Below are 22,664 nucleotides of genomic sequence, written 5' to 3'. Positions count from 1 at the left end.
GTTTCTTCCACCAGTGCTTAAAGATGGCTGGCTTTTACCATTCTAGGAAGGAGAAAGCACAAAATCTTTCCTGGAAGCAAAAAAGTGTGGGTACATGTGAGATTTCTAGGTGCTCTGGGTGCTCAAATCACATGATCAGGTGGCTACTTCATGCAACACTTTATCAGAGCCTCACTTCATTCTGATCAAGACCCTATACACCCAGAAACATACCCAGAATACTTAGTAATCTTGCTAATCCCACGTCCAGATGTCTGCAGAAGGTAATCAAGGTGAAAGGACAGATGTCAAAGTAATAAAATGTAAGTATGACATTGCCTTTGAAAATTTATGAGGAAGCAGAAAAAGTTTTTTGCTGACACTGTACATCCCTAGAAGTTATACTTTCAATTGAAGACATTATCATATAGGTAACATACAGACATCTCAGAATCACAGATATGTCAATGCAGTTCTACTTATGAAAAGGATAAAGTTTTCTGAAGTTACAGAGACACCTGGCACAGTTAGTGAATAAGTTTGAATTTTCAAAGATGCTGCAGTTACACAACTTACCAACAGCCCCTCCTGTTTATGTACCTTTAATGACAGAAAAAGAAGTTTAGCAAATGCTCAGTTTAACTAGTAAATACTTATATATTTCTTTAAACTATCAAAAACTATGAACTCACAAGTTCATAAAAACACAAAAGACTATTGTAACTCTTACATCTTCTTGATACAGCTCAAAAACCCTTTTCACTGCTCACACAACTTGCAACAAATCTAAGTTCTTACATCTTCCAAGTTTATCTAACATAAGCATGATATGACACCATGTACAGAATATCATCTATCCTTTAAGGCACAGATTCCAGCAAGTCTGACTAAATGGTAATATGATTAATCACTGAAGTTACCAGAAACTATAGTTACAAATGTGCATATGAACATACTTGAGTAATTGCAATTCAACTACAAATTTCAGACAGGTATCAACAATATGAATAACTTCACGAAATTTTTTTATTCTAACAAAAAACAAGAATGACTATTATTTTTCTGTCAGATAAACAAAAAGCTAAATCCAAGTATCTCTACATTGAAAAACTAATTACAAACAATACCATCTAGGTAGAAGACTTATCATTTTTACTGAAAATATTGACCACACTGTACAACATACTTTGTTCCAGGGAATGTTGACATTGTACCCTTCACCCGCTCCTGTGCCTACATAGTCAAAATTGGCATCTTCAGAGGAGGGAAAGAAAAACCCATGGTCATATCGGTGGATAGAAATGTAGAGGACTTGTGGGTCAGATTCAAAGGCATGTTGGATCCCATTACCATGATGAACATCCCAGTCCAGTATCAAAATTCTGAAACAAAGTATAAATAATCATATTTACTAACTCACTAAAATAACAACAATACAATGATCAATATAAATAGAATATTGATGCAATATATCATACTTTTTCAATTTCCCCACAAAATTAATCTACTGCATAACTGCAGAGAAATCAGTGTGTTCCTCAAAAAACTGCTCAACATTTTTAGCTCATGCTGGACAATTTCTGCAAATAAATAACTGAACACAGCAAACATTCTACTCAAGCACCAACCATCTAAAATGTAGCTGTGATTTTCTGACCTATCACAATTAGTCTACACAGATCATGGAGAGATCCAATAAAATTAGAACAAAATTTCCATACCTACTCAATTTACAGGTTAAACTGCTGCCATGATATAAAGACAAAGGGGATAAAAGTGACTGTTCAATCTAAGAGGTATAAATCTGATGTGTATACTTAATCAAATGTATCGGTGATTGGTGTCTAAGGGTGATGGCATGCACTGAACATGAACAAGGGAGGTGCAGTGAGGCATATGGAGTGGTGGGGAATATGTTGACATTGGATCTGCTTTGAAAAATAAGTGTAAGAAATATGTGAAGAAAGAGGGGGGTTTAATGGAATTCATGGATTTGAAGACAGCATATGATAGGACTGACAGAGATATCTTGTGGAATTCATTTTTCCATACTTTATCGCTCTTTCCCATGCTAGCAAGATAGTGCCAGCAAACAGACAAAGATAGACACATCCACAAATACATGCCATGTAATATATATATATTTTTTCTTATATGTATATGCCATTTCCCATCTTAGTGAGGTAGTGTTAAGAACAGAGAATTGGGCCTTAGAGGGAATATCCTCACTTGGCCCCCTTCTCTGTTCCTTCTTTTGGAAAATAAAAAATGAAAGGGGAGGATTTCTAGCCCCCTGCTCCCTCACCACCCCATTCATAAACAAATTAAACAACCATGGTGACATCACACACCTTCACAAAGAACCATTCACTTTCTTCCTACTCATACAAATACCTACCACCCTTGATAAAAACTTCTCACTGCTTCTAGCAGCTTACCTCCCACACCATATATTCTTAATACTTACCACAAAGAATCCCTTTCAACCCTTTCATATGCCTTCTCCAGATCCATAAATGCCACATACAAATCCATCTGTTTTTCCAAGTATTTCTCACATTCATTCTTAAAGGCAAACACTTGATCCACATATCGTCTACCACGTCTGAACTACACAGCTCCTTCCCAATCTGATGCTCTGTGTATGATTGCACCCTCTAAATCAATCCCCTCCCATAAAACTTACCAGGTATACTTAAGAAACTTAAAAGGAGGGCTTCTTTTGATTTTATGAACCTAATGGTTATTAAACATATTTAAGTAGAAAAAAGCTATCTAAAAACTTAAAACTTTTAATAAAGAATCATTCATTTTGGATACATTAAAAAAGTTCATCAAGCTATTTACTTTAACAATTTTGTATACAATTTCTCCTATGACTTTATTCATTCCATTGTTTTTGTCATACTTGACTTTGAGACTATCATATCAATAGCATTTCATTAGTTCAAGTTCCACAGTAATTCTATAATTTTAGGTGTCACATACTGGAGAGTCTCATCTCCATGAAATGACCATGCGTCAACATCACATCATAACCAATCCTCAAATCAACAAGGAATTGTCGCAAAATACCAGTTCCTCTTGAAAAAGGAAAGCCACACATAAATGCCATTTCTTATCTTCTGCAGTTTGTTATTCTTCTGGGCTTCCACATACCATATATTCTCATCTGTACTGTAAATACTTGCCTACAAATCTACCTCGTGCATAGGTCGACCCTTGATTTTTGGCCAAGAAATCACTAATCTATGATATGCTTCATGTATAGGTCTACAAACACTTTTGAGGGTAATGGAACAATGAATTAGGGTAATAAAGCACCATATTTCATGGCATTTAAAACTCATGCAAGAGAGTGAGAGGCATGCAAGGAATTGAGAGAATAGGAATGATGTATTATACTGGGGTAGATGTGCTGTCAATGGACTGAAACATGGCATGTGAAATATTTGGGGTAAACCATGGAAAGGTCTGGGGGACAGGAAGTTGTGATTTCAATGCATTACACATGACAGATAGAAACTAAGTGTGAATGTTAACGAATGTGGCCTTTTTGTCTGTTTTCCTGGTGTTATCTCGCTTACACAGGGGGTAGCAATGCTATTTCCTGTGGGGCGGGGTGGAACTGGGAATGGAGGAAGGCAAGCAAGTATGAATATGTACACATGTATATATATGTGTATGGCTATGTATGTGTATGTAAATGTATATGTGATATGTATATGTTATGTATATGGTTTCAGAAGTGGTAGAGGATGTGTGGATCAGGTGTTTGCTTTGAAGAATGTATGTGAGAAATACTTAGAAAAACAGATGGATTTGTGTGTGGCATTTATGGACCTAGAGAGGGCATATGACAGAGTTGATAGAGATTCTTTGTGGAAGGTATTAAGGGTATATGGTGTGGGAGGTGAGTTGCTAGAAGCAGTGAAAAGTTTTTATTAAGGAGGTAAGGCATGGGTACAAGTAGGAAGAGAGTAAGGTGACTGGTTCCCGGTGAATGTCGGTTTGCGGCAGGGATGCATGATGTCTCCATGGTTGTTTAATTTGTTTATGGATGGGGTTGTTAGGGAGATGAATGCAAGAGTTTTGGAAAGAGGGGCAAGTAAGCAGTCTGTTGTGGATGAGACAGCTTGGGAAGTGAGTCAGTTGTTGTTCGCCGATGATACAGTGCTGGCGGCTGATTCGGGTGAGAAACTGCAGAAGTTGGTGACTGAGTTTGGTAGAGTTTGTGAAAGAAGAAAGCTGAGAGTAAATGTGAATAAGAGAAAGGTTATTAGATTTAGTAGGGTTGAGGGACAAGTTAATTGGGAGGTAAGTTTGAATGGAGAAAGACTGGAGGAAGTGAAGTGTTTTCGATATCTGGGAGTGGATTTGGCAGCAGATGGAGCCACGGAAGCAGAAGTGAGTCACAAGGTGGGAGAGTGGACAAAGGTTCTGAGAACATTGAAGAATGTGAGGAAGGCGAGAACATTATCTCAGAGAGCAAAAATGGGTATGTTTGAAGTAATAATGTTTCCAACAATGTTATATGGTTGCAAGGCATGGGATATAGATAGGGTTATGTGGAGGAGGGTGGATGTGTTGGAAATGAGATGTCTGAGGACACTATGTGGTGTGAGGTGGTTTGATCGAGTAAATAATGAAAGATGTGTGTAAGAGAGATGTGTGGTAATAAAAAGAGTGTGGGTAATAGAGCAGAAGAGGGTGTATTAAATGCTTTGGTCACATGGAAAGAATGGGTGAGGAAAGATTGACAAAGAGGATATATGTGTCAGAGGTGGAGGGAATGAGGAGAAGTGGGAAACTAAATTGGAGGAGGAAGGATGGAGTGAAAAAGATTTTGAGCAATCGGAGCCTGAACATACAGGAGGGTGAAAGGCATGCAAGGAATAGAGTGAATTAGAATGATGTGGTATACCGGGGTCAATGTGCTGTTAATGGATTGAACCAGGGCATGTGAAGCGTCTGGGGTAAACCATGGAAAGTTTTGTGGGGCCTGGATGTGGAAAGGGAGCTGTGGTTTTGGTGCATTATACATGACAGCTAGAGACTGAGTGTGAACGAATGTGGCCTTTGTAGTCTTTTCCTAGCGCTACTTCACGCACATGCGGGGGAGGGGGTTGTTATTCCATGTGTGGTGGGGTGGCGATGGGAATGAATAAAGGCAGACAGTATGAATTATGTACATGTGTATATATGTCTGTGTATGTATATATATGTATACGTTGAGATGTATAGGTATGTATATTTGCGTGTGTGGACGTGTATGTATGTAAATAAATAAATAAAATATCCCTGGGGATATTTTTTTTTCTTTTTATCATGAACACTTCGCTTGGTTGTTTTTTGTTCCAACTGTTGGAAAACAAAAGGCAAGATGTATTCCAGCCCGCAACTCCTGTTCCTCTTAATCACCTTCTACACCGGCAGAGAATATGTAGGAAGTATGTTTTCTACCCTATCCCTAAGGATAATCTAATTTTCCTTTGTAAGCAGTAACAATGAAAACCTGAGGAGCAACTACATTTATAAAAGGCAGCTGAAAACTTAGTACAAAAATACGGTCATATAACAGATTTAGTCACTATGGTCATACCTGCAAACCAACAAAATAATATTTATTATTATTATTATACTTTGTCGCTGTCTCCCGCGTTTGCGAGGTAGCGCAAGGAAACAGACGAAAGAAATGGCCCAACCCCCCCCCCCCCATACACATGGATATACATACGTCCACACACGCAAATATACATACCTACACAGCTTTCCATGGTTTACCCCAGACGCTTCACATGCCTTGATTCAATCCACTGACAGCACGTCAACCCCGGTATACCACATCGCTCCAATTCACTCTATTCCTTGCCCTCCTTTCACCCTCCTGCATGTTCAGGCCCCGATCACACAAAATCTTTTTCACTCCATCTTTCCACCTCCAATTTGGTCTCCCTCTTCTCCTTGTTCCCTCCACCTCCGACACATATATCCTCTTGGTCAATCTTTCCTCACTCATCCTCTCCATGTGCCCAAACCACTTCAAAACACCCTCTTCTGCTCTCTCAACCACGCTCTTTTTATTTCCACACATCTCTCTTACCCTTACGTTACTCACTCGATCAAACCACCTCACACCACACATTGTCCTCAAACATCTCATTTCCAGCACATCCATCCTCCTGCGCACAACTCTATCCATAGCCCACGCCTCGCAACCATACAACATTGTTGGAACCACTATTCCTTCAAACATACCCATTTTTGCTTTCCGAGATAATGTTCTCAACTTCCACGCATTCTTCAAGGCCCCCAGAATTTTCGCCCCCTCCCCCACCCTATGATCCACTTCCGCTTCCATGGTTCCATCCGCTGCCAGATCCACTCCCAGATATCTAAAACACTTCACTTCCTCCAGTTTTTCTCCATTCAAACTCACCTCCCAATTGACTTGACCCTCAACCCTACTGTACCTAATAACCTTGCTCTTATTCACATTTACTCTTAACTTTCTTCTTCCACACACTTTTCCAAACTCAGTCACCAGCTTCTGCAGTTTTTCACATGAATCAGCCACCAGCGCTGTATCATCAGCGAACAACAACTGACTCACTTCCCAAGCTCTCTCATCCCCAACAGACTTCATACTTGCCCCTCTTTCCAAAACTCTTGCATTTACCTCCCTAACAACCCCATCCATAAACAAATTAAACAACCATGGAGACATCACACACCCCTGCCGCAAACCTACATTCACTGAGAACCAATCACTTTCCTCTCTTCCTACACGTACACATGCCTTACATCCTCGATAAAAACTTTTCACTGCTTCTAACAACTTTCCTCCCACACCATATATTCTTAATACCTTCCACAGAGCATCTCTATCAACTCTATCATATGCCTTCTCCAGATCCATAAATGCTACATACAAATCCATTTGCTTTTCTAAGTATTTCTCACATACATTCTTCAAAGCAAACACCTGATCCACACATCCTCTACCACTTCTGAAACCACACTGCTCTTCCCCAATCTGATGCTCTGTACATGCCTTCACCCTCTCAATCAATACCCTCCCATATAATTTACCAGGAATACTCAACAAACTTATACCTCTGTAATTTGAGCACTCACTCTTATCCCCTTTGCCTTTGTACAATGGCACTATGCACGCATTCCGCCAATCCTCAGGCACCTCACCATGAGTCATACATACATTAAATAACCTTACCAACCAGTCAACAATTCAGTCACCCCCTTTTTTAATAAATTCCACTGCAATACCATCCAAACCTGCTGCCTTGCCGGCTTTCATCTTCTGCAAAGCTTTCACTACCTCTTCTCAGTTTACCAAATCATTTTCCCTAACCCTCTCACTTTGCACACCACCTCGACCAAAACACCCTATATCTGCCACTCTATCATCAAACACATTCAACAAACCTTCAAAATACTCACTCCATCTCCTTCTCACATCACCACTACTTGTTATCACCTCCCCATTTGCGCCCTTCACTGAAGTTCCCATTTGCTCCCTTGTCTTACGCACTTTATTTACCTCCTTCCAGAACATCTTTTTATTCTCCCTAAAATTTAATGATACTCTCTCACCCCAACTCTCATTTGCCCTTTTTTTCACCTCTTGCACCTTTCTCTTGACCTCCTGTCTCTTTCTTTTATACACCTCCCACTCAATTGCATTTTTTCCCTGCAAAAATCGTCCAAATGCCTCTCTCTTCTCTTTCACTAATACTCTTACTTCTTCATCCCACCACTCACTACCCTTTCTAATCAACCCACCTCCCACTCTTCTCATGCCACAAGCATCTTTTGCGCAATCCATCACTGATTCCCTAAATACATCCCATTCCTCCCCCACTCCCCTTACTTCCATTGTTCTCACCTTTTTCCATTCTGTACTCAGTCTCTCCTGGTACTTCCTCACACAGGTCTCCTTCTCAAGCTCACTTACTCTCACCACCCTCTTCACCCCAACATTCACTCTTCTTTTCTGAAAACCCATACAAATCTTCACCTTAGCCTCCACAAGATAATGATCAGACATCCCTATTAACCGAACAAGTCCATAAGAATACACTTTAAAGTGGACTGAATTTGTTTTTTTTATTTTTCACAATTAAAAGCAATCTATAAAACTATTTTCTTCATACTTGATTGCTGTTTCCCACATTACAGAGGCAGCATCAGGAACAGACAAAAAAAGGCCACATATGCTCACATCCACTCTCTAGCTGTTATGTGTAATGCACCAAAACCACAGCTCCCTACTCACAAATAGGCCCCATAAAATTTTCCTTGTTAAAAATAGCCAGATCAGGCACAAAGGTTCTGTGAATCTTTCTGAATAAAAGAATTCTGAAATATTACCAGAATAATTTTTTGGATTTCCCCATGTATGTAAACTAATACTACTAATGATATTGACATAAAATCATAGATACACTAACCGCTGGAATCCATGCCGCATAATAGCATATTTAGCAGCAATAGCAACATTGTTGTAGAAGCAGAAGCCATGTGGATGGTCCTGCTCTGCATGATGTCCAGGGGGACGCACCACACCTATGCCACTTAACGTTTTGTTACTGCACACATTATCCACAACCTACATTAGAAGGAAACCAATACTCCTAACTAAATTTAGGAAAAGGGAGGAATGTACAAATATTAGTGTGAAGCCAGCGGACAATACTATGCCTTAAATTTCAAAAATGAGAAGAATGAGAGAATCTTTAACTTCATAAATTCCAGTCCTAAATAAAGATGACAAATACCAGGAACAACAAAACCAAGGATCTTTGGTCATTGAAATTTTGTACAAATGTACCGGTAGTTAACCTTATGTGTCTATTGTTAATTGCCAAATTCTACGTGGTAGATTAGATACACATAACCTCTAAAATCACCCATACTCATCCTCAACACATGACTAATGCATTTCAATGAAAAATAAATCACACTTATATAGGTGCTTCTTACATTTTACTTCATACAATATGTTGATTTGTCAAGTGAGACCAATGTTTCTATTTGCACCACCTCTGAACAAAAACATTTCCATTACATTCAGCCTCTAATCATCTATCTAATAACCTCTTTTGAAAAGTCACTAGCCCTAATCAAGTCTCTCAAAGCATCTATCCATCTCTCCTGGGTCTACCTCTCCTCATTGTACCCTCAACTGTAAATCTGTCCTCCACTAAACAAAGGGGCATATACCTTGATACTCCATTATTTCTTACAGTAAAATTACATTTTTATTCCTGACACTAAATTCTCAATCTAGTACAGAACTTATACTTGGTTCAATGATGGTTCTAATTCAAACTGAGGACTACCTAACCTGAGAACATTAGAATAAATAATGCCATGATAAAACAACAATTTACCTAAAAAATTAATATCATAAAGACAAGGCAGGCAATGAACAAATAACAAGTGTCATGGCTGTGAACATGACTCTTGGAGTAAACACAAACTCTCGTTCATTCCTCTACCCTCCTTATGGTGACAAAACAACCTGAATGTTTATGTTATGATACTGTGTATATCAATATGTTGCATAAATCAATATCTTTTTCACATAAACACAGAAGAAAAGAAATATTTCTCTTTCTTCTGAAAACACCTTTACAGCATCATGAATCAACTTATACAAAAAAAAAACTAATCAGCCAATACAATGAACAAGATGAAAGAGAAATTTGTGGAGCAGTTGATGGCAGGGGAAGCAATTGGTAGTATTAATAATACCCCTACTAGTTCACAACTTTGCATTCAATTGCTCTTCTGGCACAGAGACCTGAAGTCTTATGCTGTAACACTATTCATATTAGCAAAAAGTACAAACTAATACCTTAATTCAGTTAAAACAAAAATAAAATATCAATCTTTCTTTTCTAGAAACAATACTACTGCATCTTGAACAAACTTCTGTAGAATAAGCTTATGCAACATCTTTACCTTAGTGATATAAAATTTACCACATAAATAGTTAATTATTATCATTATTATCAAACTTAATCGCAGTCTCCTGCATTAGTGAGGTAACACAAGGAAACAGATGAGGAATGGCCCACCCCACCCACATACAAATGTATATACATAAACACCCACACATGCACATATACATACATATACATTTCACTGTATACATACATACACATACACAGACATTTACATATATAGACATGTACATATTCATACTTGCTGCCTTCATCCATTCCCATCACCACCCTGCCATACATGAAAAAGCATCCTCCCACTTCCCTCTAGCGAGGTAGTGCCAGGAAAAGACAAAAAGGTCACATTTATTCACACTCAGTCTCTAGCTGTCATATGTAATGCACTGAAACCACAGCTCCCTTTCCACATCCAGGCCCCACAGACCTTTCCATGGTGTACCCCAGACGCTTCACATGCCCTGGCTCAATCCACTTACAGCATGTCAACTTCTGTAAACCCCATCATTCCAATTCCCTCTATTCCTTGAACACCTTCCATCCTCCTGTATGTTCAAGCCCCGATTGCTCAAAATCATTTTCACTCCATCTTTCCACCTCCAATTTAGTCTCCCGCTTCTCTTTCTTCCCTCCACCTCTACCACATATATATCCTCTTTGTCAATCTTTCCTCACTCATTCTCTCCATACATCCAAACAATTTCAACACGCCCTCTTCTGCTCTCTCAACCACACTCTATTACCAAACATCTCTCTTACCCTTTCATTACTTGCTCGATCAAACCACCTCACACCACACACTGTCCTCAAACATCTCATTTCCAACACATCCACCCTCCTCCACACAACCCTATCTATAGCCCATGCCTTGCAACCATATAACGATGTTGGAGCCACTATTCCTTCAAACATACCCATTTTTGCTCTCCGAGATAACACTCTCGCTTTCCACACATTCTTCAATGCTACCAGAACCTTCGCCAACTCCCCCAACCTGTGACTCACTTCCGCTTCTATGGTTCCATCCGCTGCTAAGTCCACTCCCAGATCTCCAAAACACTTCACTTCCTCCAGTTTTTCTCCATTCAAACTTACCTCCCACTTAACTTGTCCCTCAACCCTACTCAACATAATAACCTTGCTCTTATTCACAATTGCTCTCAACTTTCTTCTTTCACATACTTTACCAAACTTAGTCACCAACCTCTGCAGTTTCTCACCCAAATCAGCCACCAGCGCTGTATCATCAGCGAACAACAACTGACTCACTTCCCAAGTCCTCTTATCCACAACAGACTGCATAATTGTCCCTCTCTCCAAAACTCTTGCATTCACCTCCCTAACCAACCCATCCATAAACAAATTAAACAACCATGGAGACATCACACACCCCTACCGCAAACTGACATTCACTGGGAACCAATCACTTTCCTCTCTTCCTACTCATACACATGCCTTACATCTTGGTAAAAACTTTTCACTGCTTCTAGCAACTTACCTCCCACACCATATACTCTTAAAACTTCCACAAAGCATCTCTATCAACTCTATCATATGTCTGCTCCAGATCCATAAATGCTACATACAAATCCATCTGTTTTTCTAAGTATTTTTCACATACATTCTTTAAAGCCAATACCTGATCCACACATCCTCTACCACTTCTGAAACCACACTGCTCTTCCCTAATCTGATGCTCTGTACATGCCTTTACCCTCTGAATCAATACCCTCCCTTATAATTTCCCAGGAATACTCAAAAAACTTATACCTATGTAATTTGAACACTGACCTTTATCCCCTTTGCCTTTGTACAATGGCACTATGAATGCATTCCGCCAATCCTCAGGCACTTCACCATGATCCATATTTTTTTTTTTTTTTTTTTTTTTGCCGCTGTCTCCCGCGTTTGCGAGGTAGCGCAAGGAAACAGACGAAAGAAATGGCCCAACCCACCCCCATACACATGTATATACATACGTCCACACACGCAAATATACATACCTACACAGCTTTCCATGGTTTACCCCAGACGCTTCACATGCCCTGATTCAATCCACTGACAGCACGTCAACCCCGGTATACCACATTGCTCCAATTCACTCTATTCCTTGCCCTCCATATATACAGTGAATATCCTTACAACCAATCAACAACAAAGTCACCCCCTTTTTTAATAAATTCCACTGCAATACCATCCAAACCTGCCACCTTGCCGGCTTACATCTTCTGCAAAGCTTTCACTACCTCTTCTCTTGTTTACCAAACCATTTTCCCTGACCCTCTCACTTTGCACACCACCCTGACCAAAACACCCTATATCTGCCACTCTATCATCAAACACATTCAACAAACCTTCAAAAATACTCACTCCATCTCCTCACTTCAACACTACTTGTTATTATCTCCCCATTAGCCCCTTTCACCCATGTTCCCATTTGTTCTCTTGTCTTGCACACTTTATTCACCTCCTTCCAAAACATCTTGCTCTATCCTCAGAAAAATATGATGCAGGCAGGAGAAATCCCTTACTGAAGCAAGGGAGATCTTTGTTACACAATGAGTGCATTAAATGGACCCCTTTGTCTTAGCAAACCTTTAAGTAGAGGACATGTACCATCTTATACATTCTTAACCAGTCTATGGTCAAACATTCTATAAGATCATACCATTCTATAAGATCTTACCATCCTAAAAGACTTTCCACAATATACCTTTCTAATGATTTCTTACATAACATATTCCTTATATATACTGATTCTTCACTATCTGTTCTCTTGATTCCACTAACACTACACAAGATACTAATCTCCACTGCTATCAATTTTTACCAATCATGGCCTATAGAAAACTAGGTTTCATATCTATGCATACAAGTTAGGATATGTCCTCCTTCATGAAAGCCTCTTGCAAAATCTACACAAGCTTTTTCCTTTCACCACCATTCTATGCACATCTAATATTTCTCCTGCACAAGACTCTACTCTCAACTTTAGATCCCCAGTACCATTTTTACTAACTTATACTTCCTAATATCTAAATTCATCCACCACTTCTAGTTCTCGCATCAGTGGATTGATATTTCACCCCATTCAAAAGCTAAAATCTTAGTTTTAAGCACACTCACTTTCAGCATCCTCCTCATATATACATCATCAGAGCAGCCAGCCATTCTTTCCAATTCCTTGTCTAATGCAGCTAACAGCACAACATGCCCCTTTACAAGGCACCTGTCGCAACTTCCACTTTGTTTTACCATGACTGACATGAACATTATTGTCATGCCACCTTGCTCTCATCTCATGTTCCAACACAAAAACCCTGACACATTCTAACAGTCATCTCAAACTACTAACTCATACCACTAACTATTGTCAAACATGCCCTATTTCCAATAAAAAAGCTCCAGCCAGAATTCCAATACTTACCTGCAGGAGACTTCCAACAGCAAGAAGAGCAGCAACATTACTCTTAGGGTGGAGGTAAATAGACTTATAATTCTCCTGAAGAGACTGAAGTTCTTCTTCACTTAGCGCCTCCATGCTATACATAAGATCTATGTGGTCTTTGGTATGCACGAGTCCTACTTCTGCACGAGTCGCTTTGCGTGACTGAGAAATGGTTGACAGTTTACAGCAAAACACATTAAAATATATAAGAAAATTATGTAACATAATGGCTAATAGTCACAAGAAGAGACAGATTATACTCAAACATGAACTGGGGATATAAATGTCATTGTCAACCTATTTGTAATGGAACATGAATGCATAAATATCTAATAAAAGTGACCCCTCCTCTTCCTTGAGGAGTATTTTTTGAAGATTAACTATAGTAGAAGGGTATTTCATGAAATATGTGATGCCAATGATGCCTACAGCACAGCACAATCAACAGAAATGAAATCAGAGAGGACAAAAATATTGTTTAGAAAATATCAAAAATATCAGTGTTATATTCCATAGCAAAAAAAGGAATTTTCTCTGAGTTATGAGCAAATGTCTTCAAAGTAAAACCTTTACCTTTTTCTAAAAGGTCTAACTCAAGCAAAGTCACCAAGGAGGTGGAAGGATGAATTAAAGATGCTTTGAGGATTTAGGGCCTCAACATGAAGGGAAATGTGAAGCAGGCAAGGGATAAATTTCTGGTTGTTAGAGTCTTATAGCAGGTGTGGTATTGTTAACTCGGATGTTTAACTATCATTCAACAATTGCCAAAGTGTCATTAGCAATAGGTCAGTGCAATCTGACATTCACATATCTTGCTGTCAAGTAAAGAAAATCCAAGCAACAAATTATGTCAAATTCATGAACCATTACTGCTTAGGTCATAGGCAGTACAAACTGTTTCTGTGGTATCTACTCTTAAGAAAATTATCACTTCTACTAATCACACTAGAAATATCTACAGATACATTTCAATACCGTCCTGAACATTCAAATATAAATCCTAATGTGCAGTACGTTGGTGATATGGTAAAAACATTATATACCTGAAGAACAGTAGCTCTTTCCAAAATCTTATTCTTCTTTAAGTACTCCCATATCCTTTCTACTCTTTCAGGCCTCTCTGGGTGCTCCCTGTAAGAACAAATTCATAAATAAAAAAAAATAGGGATACTCATGTGGCTTTTCCTATCTATAATCAAACCACGCATGACAAGGCCAGTATTGAAATATGGTGGAAATAATGCTTCTTACAATTTCAACAATCTACCTAAACTGCAGCAGCTTTAACAATCTCACTGCTACAAATATAGCAAGGTGTTATGAAAGTCATTCTACAAACTTAATCTCCCACCACAAGATGAATTCCACAACTGCTGTAGGCTTTGCTGTCTGGGAACAAATGGCAATTCAAACAAAAGACGCATTACTGGAGCTGTACCTTACTAGTAAACAATGTGGGTGGTCACATGCCTTCTCCACAACACATCTGTATGGCACCCATCAATATACAGCCACCCTGTCTATTTTGCCCCACCTAAGGACTAGCCAATCAAGCAAATAATGACTTTAATGCTTAACTTTAATTCATGGAAAGAAAATAATGGTTCTGGTATATCTTTATGTGCCTAATCATTTGAATAAAAAATTAATGAAATATTCTACACTTGGGGCTAGCTAAACCAAATATTTATCTTATACTTTATACTTTGTCGCTGTCTCCCGCATTTAACAAGGTAGCGCAAGGAAGCAGACAAAAGAATGGCCCAACCCACCCACATACATATGTATATACATACACGTCCACACACAGCACATATACATACCTATACATCTCAACGTATACATATATATATATATACACACACAGACATATACATATATACACATGTACATAATTCATACTGTCTGCCCTTATTAATTCCCGTCACCACCCCACCACACATGAAAAAAAACCCTCCCCCCTCGTGTGCGCGAGGCAGCGCTAGGAAAAGACAACAAAGGCCACATTCATTCACACTCAGTCTCTAGCTGTCATGTATAATGCACCGAAACCACAGCCCCCTTTCCACATCCAGGCCCCACAAAACTTTCCATGGTTTACCCCAGAAGCTTCACATGCCCTGGTTCAATCCACTGACAGCACGTCGACCCTGGTATACCACATTGTTCCAATTCACTCTATTCCTTGCATGCCTTTCACCCTATCACTCAAAGTCTTTTTCACTCCATCTTTCCACCTCCAATTTGGTCTCCCACTTCTCCTCGTTCCCTCCACCTCTGACACATATATCCTCTTGGTCAATCTTTCTTCACTCATTCTCTCCATGTGACCAAACCATTTCAAAACACCCTCTTCTGCTCTCTCAACCACACTCTTTTTATTACCACACATCTCTCTTACCCTTTCATTACTTAATCGGATCAACCACCTCACACCACATATTGTCCTCAAACACCTCATTTTCAGCACATCCACCCTCCTCCGCATCGCAACCATGTAACATTGTTGGAACCACTATTCCTTCAAACATACCCATTTTTGCTTTCCAAGATAATGTTCTTGACTTCCACACATTTTTCATTGCTTCCAGAACTTTCGTCCCCTCCCCCACCCTATGATTCACTTTCGCTTCCATGGTTCCATCTGCTGCCAAATCCACTCCCAGATATCTAAAACACTTCACTTCCTCCAGTTTTTCTCCATTCAAACTTAACTCCCAGTTGCCTTGTCCCTCAACCCTACTGTACCTAATAACCTTGCTCTTATTCACATTTACTCTCAGTTTTCTTCTTTCACACACTTTACCAAACTCAGTCACCAGCTTTTGCAGTTTCTCACTCGAATCAGCCACCAGCTGTTTCTCCTAAACTTGGAATGGTTTAGTTTTTATACACAAGACAATATTGTAGTCTTTATATTTCTCTTCAGCTACATACTTAATTTCCAAGACAACATGGTTTTATCTTACACAATCTTTCATTAGGAACTTTATGAAAGGCCTTCTAAAAGTCTAAAAAAGATGACAGTTCAAATGCAATATTTCTATAACAGGAGTCATAATAAATATCACTGAAAAATCCAATAAATCTTTATGATGAGCTATTATTACTGAAGCTGAGCCGACTGCTGGTAATAAATTTCATATCTTTACTGGTAGCCATGCTGGTTCTTTGTAATTAACGAAAACAGTTTTCATCACATTCCGGAGTACTTAGGCAAGGCTACTTGAACAATAATTCAATGCACAGTTCTAGAATGTAGGAGACAATATACCTACTTCCAGGCTTCCACCTAGTTGGATTTGATTTTCTTGCATGATAAATCATCTTGTGCATATGAATTTCTCAATTTCCTTTGTGCTTAGGGAAAAAACTAATCCACTTCTGGCACATCTGTGACATCACTTACTGCATACAGCAAATCAACTCTTTGGCCATGAAATCCAACCGAAGTTGTTAAAAAAAATTTCACTTCCCACACAGATTGCTTACCCTCTCAAAATCAGGAAATGGCACCTGAAGTACCAGAAGGTCTTGCCCCTATACGGTGGCTGGCTGAAACCTCACACATAAACAATGACTATGTAAGCTGACCGATGCCACCTATGTAGTGATTCAAGTGATTCAGTTATACCTGAATTTTCTTGTTTTATTTTTTTCATCATTATCTATGTAAATCAAGGACTTAATGAAATCAAAACATGCTGTGTAACAAAAGTTGGTGACTGAGTTTGATAAAGTGTGTGAAAACAGAGAGTTGAGAGTACTTGTGAAGAAGAGCAAGGATATTAGATTCAGTAAGGTTGAGGGACAAGTTAATTGGGAGGAAAGTTTGAATGGAGAAAAACTGGAGGAAGTGAAGTGTTTTAGATATCTGGGAGTGGACTTAGCAGTGGATGGAACCATGGATGTGGAAGTGAGTTACAGGGTGGGGAAGGGGACGAAGGTTCTGGGAGCGTTGAAGAATATGTGGAAGACAAGAATGTTATCTCAGAGAGCAAAACTGGGCATGTTTGAAGGAATAGTGGCTCTAACAGTGTTATATGGTTGCGAGGCATGGGCTATAGATAGGTCTGTCCGGAGGAGAGTGGATGTGTTGAAAATGAAATGTTCGAGGACAATATGTGGTGTGAGGATGTTTGATCAAGTAAGTAATGAAAGGGTGAGAGATGTGTGGTAAAAGATTGTGGTTGAGAGAGCAGAAGAGGGCATGCTGAAATGGTTTGGACGCATGGAGAGAATGAGTGAGGAAAGACTGACAAAGAGGACACATGTGTCAGGAGTGGAGGGAGCAAGGAAAAGTGAGAGACCAAATCAGAGGTGGATGGATGGAGTGAAAAAGATTTTGAGCAACCGAGGCCTGAACATACAGGAGGATGAAAGGCGTGCAAGGAATAGAGTAAATAGGAACGATGTGGTATACCAGGGTCGACGTGCTGTCAATGGACTGAACCAGAGTATGTGAAGCGTCTGGAGAAGACCAAGGAAAGGTCTGTGGAAAGGGAGCTGTGGTTTCGGTGCATTACACATGACAGCTAGAGATAGTGTGAACAAATGTGGCCTTTTAGTCTTTTCCTGGCACTACCTCGCTGGGGGGGAGGGGGGGATGCTGTTTCCTGTGTGGTGAGGTGGCAACAGGAATGAATGAAGGCAGCAAGTATGAATATGTACATGTGTATATATGTATGTCTGTGTATGTATATATATGTGCATGTATGGGCATTTATGTATACATATGTGCATATGAGTGGCTGGACCATTCTTCATCTGTTTCCTTGCACTACCTCGCTGATGTGGGAAACAGCAGTTAAGTATAAGTATATAAGATTATTATCATTATCATAATACTTAATTGCCATCTCCTGTGTTAGCGAGGCATCACAAGGAAACAGACAAAACAATGGCCCAACCCACCCACATACACATGTATATACATAAATGCCCACACATGTATATATACATACCTATACATTTCAACATACACATACATACACAGACATATACATATATACACATGTACATATTCATACTTGCTGCCTTCATCCAATCCCATCACCACCAGCCACACATGAAATAGCAGCCCCCCAGGTGAGGTAGTACTAGGAAAAGACAATAAAGGCCACATTAATTCACACTCAGTCTCTAGCTGTCATGTGTAATGCACCGAAAACACAGCTCCCTTTCCACATCCAGGCCCCACAAAACTTTCCATGGTTTACCAAAGATGCTTCACATGCCCTGGTTCAATCCACTGACAGCACATCGACCCCAGTATACCACATTGTTCCAATTCATTCTATTCCTTGCACGCCTTTCACCCTCCTCTATGTTCAGGCCCCGATCCTTCAAAATCTTTTTCATTCCATCCTTCCACCTCCAATTTGGTCTCCTGCTTCTACACATACCCTCTACACATACATCCTTTTTGTCAATCTTTCCTCACTCATTCTTTCCATACATCCAAACAACTTCAACACACCCTCTTCTGGTCTCTCAACCACACTTTTTATTACCACACTTCTCTCTTACCCTTTCATTACTTACTCCATCAAATCGCCTAACACCTGGTATTGTCCTCAAAACATTTCATTTCCAACATATCCACCTTTCTCCACACAACCCTATCTATAGCCTATACCTCACAACTATGTAACATTGTTGGAACTACTATTCCTTCAAACATACCCATTTTTGCTCTCTGAAACAATATACAATATTAATTTATATACCTTCTTTATCCCTGGGGATAGGGGAGAAAGAATACTTCCCACGTATTCCCTGCATGTCGTAGAAGGCGACTAAAAGGGAAGGGAGCAAGGGGCTGGAAATCCTCCCCTCTCATTTTTTTTTTTTTAATTTTCCAAAAGAAGGAACAGAGAAGGGGGCCAGGTGAGGATATTCCCTCAAAGGCCCAGTCCTCTGTTCTTAACGCTACCTTGCTAATGCAGGGAATGGCGAATAGTATGAAAGAAAAAGAAATATTTATATACCATTTCCCATAACATCAAGGTACAGCTAAAAACAGATGAAGAATGACCTCATTTTCCCACATCCACTCTCTAGGTGTCATATAGACAGCACTGAAAACAGAGGCCCTTTTCTACAATAAGGACCCACAGACCTCCTTATGGTTTCCCCTAAATGCTTCATAGGCTGGAGTTCAGCTGTCACCCTGTTAATCACATCACTCCAATTCACCTTATACCATACTTGCCTCATATTGTCCTGCATGTTCAAGCCCTAATCACTCAAAGCATTTTCCACTACATACTTCCATCTCCTCCTTGGTTTCCTCCTTTTCCTTGCTACCTCCAATTCAGACAAGTATACACTCTTAGTCATCCTCTCTTCCCTCACCCTTTCCATATGTCCAAACCATTCCAACATACCATATTCAGCTCTCACATATATATTCCTCTTATTAATGCATTCCTCTATCAACACTTCATTTCCTATTCATTCAACCCTCCTCACACCACATCCTGTCCACAAAAATGTAATTTTTTTACACAGGGCCCACAGTTTCCATCAATACAACAGCAGGACTATTATACCATCAAATATGCCAATCTTTACACTCACAAATGGTGACCTCTCTTTCCACACTCTCCTCAGTAATGATAGTATGCAATTCTTTTTATAAGTTTTTACGAGTTGGCATCGAGCTGCTCTGTGCCCCTTTAAATCTGGCACTTATCATTTTACATACCAAAAACATGTGTTCTGTAATTACAATCCATAAATAAATATACAAAATTATAATATACAATGTTTTTGATGAGTGTTCATTAGCAGGCAAAAGGGTTGCTGCTTAGAATCCCTTTAAATCTGTCTTTAATTTTTTTCATGCCCTTTACAATTCACTCATCATTATGATTGTACAGAGCATAAAACATTTTACATTTGAAGAAACTTGGGTCATCCTGCTGGCACCATCCACAAATAATTAATTTTCATTTTTCTTTCTATATTACCACTGTTATCAAATATCATTTCTAAGAAATATCATTGGCAGATATGGAAACTTTATGGTTTTGCCTGGATAGAAAAAGCAGCAATAGATGTCCAATTACTCTTTTTATATTGTACTGGAGAATTCACAATTCCTGATAATACAGTTGAAATGCTAAAACAGGTGAATGAAAAAAGGTTATTTAGCTAATCTGCATAACTACAGCTATGCATAAAAGACAATAAAGTATCTACTCACGATTCACACAAATTTCTGTGCTCACTCATTTCTTCATCATATACCAAACAGAGTTTACTTTCTGGGAGAGATTCAGTCCTTTCTGTAATTAAAACGTAAATCAAAACAGTCAAATCAATATATATATATGATGAACCAGAACAAGACATAAGGAATAATGGAAGACAGGAGACTATAATGAATAGTATGGCATTATTATACACCTGCTCAATGAAAAAGGGCCAGTTTACTGGTCAGCATAACCATAATAAAGTATGAAAGACAAGAAAAGCATCTTCTCATGATATTATTATTTTTTTTTATTATACTTTGTCGCTGTCTCCCGCGTTTGCGAGGTAGCGCAAGGAAACAGACGAAAGAAATGGCCCAACCCCCCCCATACACATGTATATACATACGTCCACACACGCAAATATACATACCTACACAGCTTTCCATGGTTTACCCCAGACGCTTCACATGCCTTGATTCAATCCACTGACAGCACGTCAACCCCGGTATACCACATCGCTCCAATTCACTCTATTCCTTGCCCTCCTTTCACCCTCCTGCATGTTCAGGCCCCGATCACACAAAATCTTTTTCACTCCATCTTTCCACCTCCAATTTGGTCTCCCTCTTCTCCTCGTTCCCTCCACCTCCGACACATATACCCTCTTGGTCAATCTTTCCTCACTCATTCTCTCCATGTGCCCAAACCACTTCAAAACACCCTCTTCTGTTCTCTCAACCACGCTCTTTTTATTTCCACACATCTCTCTTACCCTTACGTTACTCACTCGATCAAACCACCTCACACCACACATTGTCCTCAAACATCTAATTTCCAGCACATCCATCCTCCTGCGCACAACTCTATCCATAGCCCACGCCTCGCAACGATACAACATTGTTGGAACCACTATTCCTTCAAACATACCCATTTTTGCTTTCCGAGATAATGTTCTTGACTTCCACACATTCTTCAAGGCCCCCAGAATTTTCGCCCCCTCCCCTACCCTATGATCCACTTCCGCTTCCATGGTTCCATCCGCTGCCAGATCCACTCCCAGATATCTAAAACACTTCACTTCCTCCAGTTTTTCTCCATTCAAACTTACCTCCCAATTGACTTGACCCTCAACCCTACTGTACCTAATAACCTTGCTCTTATTCACATTTACTCTTAACTTTCTTCTTCCACACACTTTACCAAACTCAGTCACCAGCTTCTGCAGTTTCTCACATGAATCAGCCACCAGCGCTGTATCATCTATGAAATACATGAATAAATAAATTTCATGAAAATAACTTTATGCTAAAATTTCACTACTTCATGGAAAAATGGCCAAGTACACAAGAAGAACAGCTTTTCAAACTAATAAGCTCTTAATGAATGCAAATAACAAAAGTACAACTCATGCATAAAACAGAATAAACCATTCTACTCACCTTTTTGCTTTAACTGTATCAGTTTTAACTTAGTTTTCTCTAAATGTTCAGGTGACAATTTCTGATGAAAATCTCTTGTTGGGTATGTTACTGGCCTGACTGTAGGTCCAATGAAAGACAGGGAAGGAGTGTGTCTCATTCCAGCAGTCTCATTTAAAGCTTCTTTTACAGAGAATGATCCCTGATACTGGAAACACTTCCAGTAAGGCCGATGAACGTATATTACATTCAAAAGCGACTCACGCAAACTGCATAAAAATGATTAATGTTAATGTTATACTGAATAAACATTTGGAAATAAAAAATAAATCCATTTTTCCTATGAACATGTACAGGATGCTTCACTGTCATAAACCAATGAAACTATCCATCCCAGGTACCTAAGCACTCTTTATGCAAACCATCATTTCCATAATTTCCAACACTAAGTTTTCACCATTTTCAATTACATCCTCCTTCACTCTATCTTTTCTTCAGTCTCCATCAACTTCTTTTTTATTCAACTCATACACATTTGTTCTCTTAGTCATCATTATAAAACTGGCTCCATCCTTCCCATATGTTTATAACAATTCAAACTTCACTTCTGCACTTTCAAAACCACAGTTGT

General features: G+C 39.3%; 1 protein-coding gene across 7 annotated transcripts in view; it reads right to left on the bottom strand.

Moving 5' to 3' along the window:
* The window catches only part of HDAC6 (histone deacetylase 6), a 132,379-nt gene that overhangs the window by 57,963 nt on the left and 51,752 nt on the right, over positions 1 to 22,664 (bottom strand). For all 7 annotated transcript variants that reach the window (XM_071691112.1, XM_071691113.1, XM_071691110.1 and 4 more), the window contains exons 12-17: positions 22,055 to 22,302; positions 20,624 to 20,705; positions 14,457 to 14,544; positions 13,393 to 13,575; positions 8,451 to 8,608; positions 1,166 to 1,361 (exon numbers count right to left, since the gene is read on the bottom strand). In XM_071691112.1, the coding sequence (XP_071547213.1) occupies positions 1,166 to 1,361; positions 8,451 to 8,608; positions 13,393 to 13,575; positions 14,457 to 14,544; positions 20,624 to 20,705; positions 22,055 to 22,302 (955 nt within the window). The remainder of the gene's footprint in view (positions 1 to 1,165; positions 1,362 to 8,450; positions 8,609 to 13,392; positions 13,576 to 14,456; positions 14,545 to 20,623; positions 20,706 to 22,054; positions 22,303 to 22,664) is intronic.

Source organism: Panulirus ornatus, chromosome 50, assembly GCF_036320965.1.
Source record: "Panulirus ornatus isolate Po-2019 chromosome 50, ASM3632096v1, whole genome shotgun sequence".
Classification (NCBI taxonomy): domain Eukaryota; kingdom Metazoa; phylum Arthropoda; class Malacostraca; order Decapoda; family Palinuridae; genus Panulirus; species Panulirus ornatus.
The sequence above is the reverse complement of the archived record's forward strand: the minus strand, read 5'-3'. Positions and strand labels throughout refer to the sequence as shown.